Here is a 9107-nt window from a genome sequence, read left to right on the forward strand (position 1 = left end):
AATACAGGATGTAACTCAGGATGAGTACAGGATAAGTAATGTCATGTATGTACACAGTGACTGCACCAGCAGCAGAATAGTGAGTGCAGCTCTGGGGTATAATACAGGATGTAAGTCAGGATCAGTACAGGATAAGTAATGTCATGTATGTACACAGTGACTGCACCAGCAGCAGAATAGTGAGTGCAGCTCTGGAGTATAATCCAGGATGTAACTCAGGATCAGTACGGGATAAGTAATGTCATGTATGTACACAGTGACTGCACCAGCAGCAGGAGAATAGTGAGTGCAGCTCTGGAGTATAATACAGGATGTAACTCAGGATCAGTACAGGATAAGTAATGCCATGTATGTACAAAATGACTGCACCAGCAGCAGAATAGTGAGTGCAGCTCTGGAGTATAATACAGGATGTAACTCAGGATCAGTACAGGATAAGTAATGTCATGTGTGTACACAGTGACTGCACCAGCAGAATAGTGAGTGCAGCTCTGGGGTATAATACAGCATGTAACTCAGGATCAGTACAGGATAAGTAATGTCATGTATGTACAGTGACTGCACCAGCAGCAGAATAGTGAGTGCAGCTCTGGGGTATAATACAGGATGTAAGTCAGGATCAGTACAGGATAAGTAATGTCATGTATGTACACAGTGACTGCACCAGCAGCAGAATAGTGAGTGCAGCTCTGGAGTATAATCCAGGATGTAACTCAGGATCAGTACGGGATAAGTAATGTCATGTATGTACACAGTGACTGCACCAGCAGCAGGAGAATAGTGAGTGCAGCTCTGGAGTATAATACAGGATGTAACTCAGGATCAGTACAGGATAAGTAATGCCATGTATGTACAAAATGACTGCACCAGCAGCAGAATAGTGAGTGCAGCTCTGGAGTATAATACAGGATGTAACTCAGGATCAGTACAGGATAAGTAATGTCATGTGTGTACACAGTGACTGCACCAGCAGAATAGTGAGTGCAGCTCTGGGGTATAATACAGCATGTAACTCAGGATCAGTACAGGATAAGTAATGTCATGTATGTACAGTGACTGCACCAGCAGCAGAATAGTGAGTGCAGCTCTGGGGTATAATACAGGATGTAACTCAGGATCAGTACAGGATAAGTAATGTCATGTGTGTACACAGTGACTGCACCAGCAGAATAGTGAGTGCAGCTCTGGGGTATAATACAGGATGTAACTCAGGATGAGTACAGGATAAGTAATGTCATGTATGTTCACAGTGACTGCACCAGCAGAATAGTGAGTGCAGCTCTGGGGTATAATACAGGATGTAACTCAGGATCAGTACAGGATAAGTAATGTCATGTATGTACACAGTGACTGCACCAGCAGCAGAATAGTGAGTGCAGTTCTGGGGTATAATACAGGATGTAACTCAGGATCAGTACAGGATAAGTAATGTCATGTATGTACACAGTGACTGCACCAGCAGCAGAATAGTGAGTGCAGCTCTGGGGTGTGATACAGGATGTAACTCAGGATCAGTACAGGATAAGTAATGTCATGTATGTACACAGTGACTGCACCAGCAGCAGAATAGTAAGTGCAGCTCTGGAGTATAATACAGGATGTAACTCAGGATCAGTACAGGATAAGTAATGTCATGTGTGTACACAGTGACTGCACCAGCAGAATAGTGAGTGCAGCTCTGGGGTATAATACAGCATGTAACTCAGGATCAGTACAGGATAAGTAATGTCATGTATGTACAGTGACTGCACCAGCAGCAGAATAGTGAGTGCAGCTCTGGGGTATAATACAGGATGTAACTCAGGATCAGTACAGGATAAGTAATGTCATGTGTGTACACAGTGACTGCACCAGCAGAATAGTGAGTGCAGCTCTGGGGTATAATACAGGATGTAACTCAGGATGAGTACAGGATAAGTAATGTCATGTATGTACACAGTGACTGCACCAGCAGCAGAATAGTGAGTGCAGCTCTGGGGTATAATACAGGATGTAAGTCAGGATCAGTACAGGATAAGTAATGTCATGTATGTACACAGTGACTGCACCAGCAGCAGAATAGTGAGTGCAGCTCTGGAGTATAATCCAGGATGTAACTCAGGATCAGTACGGGATAAGTAATGTCATGTATGTACACAGTGACTGCACCAGCAGCAGGAGAATAGTGAGTGCAGCTCTGGAGTATAATACAGGATGTAACTCAGGATCAGTACAGGATAAGTAATGCCATGTATGTACAAAATGACTGCACCAGCAGCAGAATAGTGAGTGCAGCTCTGGAGTATAATACAGGATGTAACTCAGGATCAGTACAGGATAAGTAATGTCATGTGTGTACACAGTGACTGCACCAGCAGAATAGTGAGTGCAGCTCTGGGGTATAATACAGCATGTAACTCAGGATCAGTACAGGATAAGTAATGTCATGTATGTACAGTGACTGCACCAGCAGCAGAATAGTGAGTGCAGCTCTGGGGTATAATACAGGATGTAACTCAGGATCAGTACAGGATAAGTAATGTCATGTGTGTACACAGTGACTGCACCAGCAGAATAGTGAGTGCAGCTCTGGGGTATAATACAGGATGTAACTCAGGATGAGTACAGGATAAGTAATGTCATGTATGTTCACAGTGACTGCACCAGCAGAATAGTGAGTGCAGCTCTGGGGTATAATACAGGATGTAACTCAGGATCAGTACAGGATAAGTAATGCCATGTATGTACAAAATGACTGCACCAGCAGCAGAATAGTGAGTGCAGCTCTGGGGTATAATACAGGATGTAACTCAGGATCAGTACAGGATAAGTAATGTCATGTGTGTACACAGTGACTGCACCAGCAGAATAGTGAGTGCAGCTCTGGGGTATAATACAGGATGTAACTCAGGATGAGTACAGGATAAGTAATGTCATGTATGTACACAGTGACTGCACCAGCAGCAGAATAGTGAGTGCAGCTCTGGGGTATAATACAGGATGTAAGTCAGGATCAGTACAGGATAAGTAATGTCATGTATGTACACAGTGACTGCACCAGCAGCAGAATAGTGAGTGCAGCTCTGGAGTATAATCCAGGATGTAACTCAGGATCAGTACGGGATAAGTAATGTCATGTATGTACACAGTGACTGCACCAGCAGCAGGAGAATAGTGAGTGCAGCTCTGGAGTATAATACAGGATGTAACTCAGGATCAGTACAGGATAAGTAATGCCATGTATGTACAAAATGACTGCACCAGCAGCAGAATAGTGAGTGCAGCTCTGGAGTATAATACAGGATGTAACTCAGGATCAGTACAGGATAAGTAATGTCATGTGTGTACACAGTGACTGCACCAGCAGAATAGTGAGTGCAGCTCTGGGGTATAATACAGCATGTAACTCAGGATCAGTACAGGATAAGTAATGTCATGTATGTACAGTGACTGCACCAGCAGCAGAATAGTGAGTGCAGCTCTGGGGTATAATACAGGATGTAACTCAGGATCAGTACAGGATAAGTAATGTCATGTGTGTACACAGTGACTGCACCAGCAGAATAGTGAGTGCAGCTCTGGGGTATAATACAGGATGTAACTCAGGATGAGTACAGGATAAGTAATGTCATGTATGTTCACAGTGACTGCACCAGCAGAATAGTGAGTGCAGCTCTGGGGTATAATACAGGATGTAACTCAGGATCAGTACAGGATAAGTAATGTCATGTATGTACACAGTGACTGCACCAGCAGCAGAATAGTGAGTGCAGTTCTGGGGTATAATACAGGATGTAACTCAGGATCAGTACAGGATAAGTAATGTCATGTATGTACACAGTGACTGCACCAGCAGCAGAATAGTGAGTGCAGCTCTGGGGTGTGATACAGGATGTAACTCAGGATCAGTACAGGATAAGTAATGTCATGTATGTACACAGTGACTGCACCAGCAGCAGGAGAATAGTGAGTGCAGCTCTGGAGTAAAATACAGGATGTAACTCAGGATCAGTACAGGATAAGTAATGTCATGTATGTACACAGTGACTGCACCAGCAGCAGAATAGTGAGTGCAGCTCTGGAGTATAATACAGGATGTAACTCAGGATCAGTACAGGATAAGAAATGTCATGTATGTCCAAAGTGACTGCACCAGCAGCAGAATAGTGAGTGCAGCTCTGGGGTATAATACATGATGTGAACTCAGGATGGTAAAATATGTTTATCTCTGTGTATATTTACTACTTGTAATCTCCTTCTAGGTCACTCATTATCCTGTATAGAGTGTAAGGACGCCACTGATGTCCCCTGTACAGGAGATGCAGATACATGTGATGAGAACGAGGTCTGTGTATCTGAATTTGCCTTGACTTTAATAGGTATGTGACAATAAAATTTTGATTAATATAATGAAATGCTTTTGTTGTGGTCTCTGACTGCATGTTACCCTTAAAGGGATTATCACATCAGAGTAATATCAGAGTAATAATTTTTTAAATAATATCCGACTGAAGAATATATATGAATTAAATGAAATGTGAATGTGATGACTTAATCTTCATGTCTTTGCAGATGGAATACCAGTAGTAAAACTGTTCATGCGAGGCTGTGGGAATCAAGCTCAGTGCTTTGTATCCAGCAGTGTGAGCATCCCTCATGCTAGAATCATATCTAGCTCCTCCTGCTGTTATACAGATAGCTGCACTCCTCCGCGTCCTGTATGTAAGTACTTACAGTCACCTTCATAATAACCATGCACTATAGTGTCTCAGAGCCGTCTTGTAGTAGTTAAAAGTCAGACAAACTTTTGGAGCATTCGGAGACATACAGCACTTGGTTGTATCAGTGTAGTCAGATTGTGTAGTCTGGACCTCCCCCTTTCACCCAACAATACAATCTAAAGAATTTTTTGCTTCCCATTTTGACTTTTGGATTATCTCCTCCTATATCAGTGCCTCCAATAACCTCCAAGAAAAACGGTCTTATCTGCAAAGGCTGCCAGAGCATGGAAGCCCGCCCCTGTGACTCTGACCTCTACATGGAGTGCATCGGAAATGAGACTAAGTGCATATCGCAGGTGGCCATGTCTTCAGGTAATTATCAGAAAACCAGACTTGATAATTCATGGGGCTACAGCAGTACTATATCGGGTACACAGGGGCAATTGATACAGAGGGCTTAAAATAAAGCCTATTGTAACCCCTCCCCTAAAGCATAATAAGATCAGCTATACATTATATGTATAAATAAAACAGCCATGAACACTCATGTAAATTATACCATCACATACTAGCTCTTTAACGCTCACGGACAGATCCACGACCCTTAGTAAATAAGCCCCAATATCAAATATATAAAGCTGAGTGTGTGCGTGAGTGAAAGACAGGCCGGGAGAGTGAGTGATTGAGTGAGTGACCATAAGAGAGACATTCAGGGAGAGTGATTATGAGACAGACAGGGACATTAAATGAGAGACAGAGAGACAGGCAGGCAGAGTGATTGAGAGACAGGTAGAGAGAGTGATTTATTGAGAGACAGACAGGCAGGGAGAGTAAGTGACAGAGAGAAGGGCAAGGTGAGTGAGTAACACAGAGACAGGTAGGGAGAGTAAGTGACAGAGAGAAGGGCAAGGAGAGTGAGTAACACAGACAGGGGGAGCGAGTGAGAGACAGGAAGACAGACAGGGAGAGTCAGTGAGAGACAGGGAGACAGGCAGAGAGAGTACGTGACAGAGAGAAGGGCAAGGAGAGTGAGTAACACAGACAGGGAGAGTGAGTGAGAGACAAGGAAAGAGGCAGGGAGAGTGAGTGAGAGACAGGGAGACAGACAGGGAGAGTGAGTGAGAGACAGGGAGACAGGCAGGGAGAGTGAGTGAGAGACAGGGAGACAGGCAGGGAGAGTGAGTGAATTACAGGGAAACAGACAGGGAGAGTAATTGAGAGACAGGGAGAGTGAGAGACAGACAGGGAAAGATAGATGCATAGATAGATTAAAAACATTTTTATTTACTATACTATACCTACAGCTCGTATAATATATATATATATATACACATTACACATGCACTTACCTCAAACACATCATGTCAGGACAACCAAAACAGTGAGCAGAGGATAAAACTAGGGCTGAAATAATTATTGAACATTTTCAAAACACATAAGAGGTAACGTCCTTTACCTAATGTTACAGAATATACGGAAGCCTCAGGGGGACAGTAGATATTATATCATTACACTGATCTTTGTTGTACCCCTCCCTTCCAGGAACACCCCCTACGGCGATACGTGGCTGCGCCACCCCCAGCCTCTGTGCTGTTCGACACGAGGAAGGGACATTTGGACATCTGAAGTTTAAGTCAGACATCACCTGCACGGACGGAGGTGCAGGCCTCCACTACTCCCTACATCTACTGGGGGCGACCTTCATCTTTATGTTCAAGGTCATTAATTAACCCTTTCTTTTGATGTTTAGGGGCAGGGGAGTTTTTAGGTTACTGACCCAACAGGGCATATTTTATATCTATATGAAATCTGTTAGCCAGTGTTAGGTATCATCTATTGATAGGTGTGTGGTGTTACCTTTGTGTGTGTTTTTAGTTGCAGCAGGACTGTGATACATACATTTATACTCCAGGATTATATATGGGCGAATATTACTGGGGGAGTGTAGTCACACTGCTGTTCTCTTAGCTCCCTGCTTACAGTGGAAAGTATCATCCGTGGAGATAATTGTTATCATTCCTATATGTGTTGTTAGTAGCAGCAGGAATGTGGAAATGCATTGATGTCCCAGGATTGTAACTTTTACCTCTAGTGATAGTAATGTGGATTGATATTCCAGGATTGTAACTTCTGCAAGTGCACTTGGGGGTGTGTCATTACACTTCTGTGCTCTTAGCTCTCCGTAGCCAGTGTGATGTATTGTCCCTGGAGAGATTTGTAACCACTCTTTTGTGTGCAATGTTAGTAGCAGCAGCACTGTGAAAAATGCACTGATGTTCCATAATTGTTACTTCTGCCTCCGGTGTCCTCACACTGCTTTGCACTTAGCTCTCTATAGTTACTTCTGCCTCCAGTGCCCTTACAATTCTGTGCTCATAGCTCTCTGTAGTTACTTCTGCCTCCAGTGTCCTCCCCCTGCTGTGCTCTTAGCGCTCTGTAATTACTTCTGCCACCAGTGTCCTCACAATGCTGTGCTCTTAGCTCTGTGTAGTTGCTTCTGCCACCAGTGTCCTCCCCCTGCTGTGCTCTTAGCTCTCTGTAGTTACTTCTTCCTCCAGTGTCCTCCCCCTGCTGTGCTCTTAGCTCTCTGTAGTTACTTCTGCCTCCAGTGCCCTCACACTGCTGTGGTCTTAGCTCTCTGTAGTTACTTCTGCCTCCATTGTCCTCACAATTCTGTGCTCTTAGCGCTCTGTTGTTACTTCTGCCACCAGTGTCCTCCCACTGCTGTGCTCTTAGCTCTCTGTAGTTACTTCTGCCACCAGTGTCCTCACACTGCTGTGCTCTTAGCGCTCTGTAATTACTTCTGCCACCAGTGTCCTCACAATTCTGTGCTCTTAGCTCTCTGTAGTTACTTCTGCCTCCAGTGTCCTCACAATGCTGTGCTCTTAGCGCTCTGTAGTTACTTCTGCCTCCAGTGTCCCCACAATGCTGTGCTCTTAGCGCTCTGTAGTTACTTCTGCCTCCAGTGTCCCCACAATGCTGTGCTCTTACCTCTCTGTAGTTACTTCTGCCTCCAGTGTCCTCACACTGCTGTGCTCTTAGCTCTCTGTAGTTACTTCTGCCTCCAGTGTCCTCCCACTGCTGTGCTCTTAGCTCTCTGTAGTTACTTCTGCCTCCAGTGTCCTCACACTGCTGTGCTCTTAGCTCTCTGTAGTTACTTCTGCCTCCAGTGTCCTCCCACTGCTGTGCTCTTAGCTCTCTGTAGTTACTTCTGCCTCCAGTGTCCTCACACTGCTGTGCTCTTAGCTCTCTGTAGTTACTTCTGCCTCCAGTGTCCTCCCACTGCTGTGCTCTTAGCTCTCTGTAGTTACTTCTGCCTCCAGTGTCCTCACACTGCTGTGCTCTTAGCTCTCTGTAGTTACTTCTGCCTCCAGTGTCCTCCCACTGCTGTGCTCTTAGCTCTCTGTAGTTACTTCTGCCTCCAGTGTCCTCACACTGCTGTGCTCTTAGCTCTCTGTAGTTACTTCTTCCTCCAGTGTCCTCACACTGCTGTGCTCTTAGCTCTCTGTAGTTACTTCTGCCTCCAGTGTCCTCACACTGCTGTGCTCTTAGCTCTCTGTAGTTACTTCTGCCTCCGGTGTCCTCACACTGCTGTGCTCTTAGCTCTCTGTAGTTACTTCTGCCTCCAGTGTCCTCACACTGCTGTGCTCTTAGCTCTCTGTAGTTACTTCTGCCTCCAGTGTCCTCACACTGCTGTGCTCTGTGCTTTATACGTTGAACTCTAAAGCCCTTTCCCTCTGTTTTGATTCTAAGTTGTAGCAGATGTGTAAGGAATATAAGGCGCTAAGAGCACAGCAGTGTGAGGAAAAGCCTCCAGTGCTCCTGAAAATCCCACAATTCAGAATTTTTTGTTTTCTAAAAACATATAAAAAAGTATATTTTTTACATAGTAAAAAGTCTGCATTTTGCATGGTCAAACCTGCTGATAGTTTCCCTTAAGGACAATCAGCGCTGTGTTTGCAGTCCTATGTAAAACAAACGAATCACACTAAAATGTTATCCCACTTATACAGTTATGTCTACAGCCTCCTCCTGCAAGCTTGTATCTAGAGCTCTGCTTGCTGTCAGTGAATAAAACTACATACACATCACAATGATCTTAGAGATCCCCAGAAAGTTATTATGGCATTGCACTCATCAGACAAAAATGTATATACAATCCATTATTCCCAGCACTACAACTCCCATCGTGCCCTAAAGCTCTTGAGTAAAAGTTTGGCGATATAGTCCCCCAAATGCTTCAGCTATCGGTAATCTCCTAGTGAAGCTCTGGGGAGAAGAGTTTGTAAAAATGAAAATGTAGTGACCAGCATCACCTGAAGGGGGCAGCACATCATTATCTGATTGCACACAGTATTTGACATGTTTTTAAAATGTAAAAAAATTTCAATTTAAAAGATTTTTTTT

General features: G+C 44.2%; 1 protein-coding gene across 1 annotated transcript in view; it reads left to right on the top strand.

The window, feature by feature from the left end:
- LOC140134600 (phospholipase A2 inhibitor and Ly6/PLAUR domain-containing protein-like) overlaps positions 1-7770 on the top strand; it is a 42045-nt gene extending 34275 nt beyond the window's left edge. Inside the window, exons 2-5 of the mRNA XM_072155035.1 lie at positions 4242-4358; positions 4552-4701; positions 4932-5072; positions 6243-7770. Coding sequence (XP_072011136.1) covers positions 4242-4358; positions 4552-4701; positions 4932-5072; positions 6243-6430 — 596 coding nt within the window. The 3' untranslated portion in view covers positions 6431-7770. The remainder of the gene's footprint in view (positions 1-4241; positions 4359-4551; positions 4702-4931; positions 5073-6242) is intronic.
- The last annotated feature ends 1337 nt before the right edge of the window (positions 7771-9107 follow it).

The sequence above is a fragment of the Engystomops pustulosus genome, chromosome 6 (assembly GCF_040894005.1).
Source record: "Engystomops pustulosus chromosome 6, aEngPut4.maternal, whole genome shotgun sequence".
Classification (NCBI taxonomy): domain Eukaryota; kingdom Metazoa; phylum Chordata; class Amphibia; order Anura; family Leptodactylidae; genus Engystomops; species Engystomops pustulosus.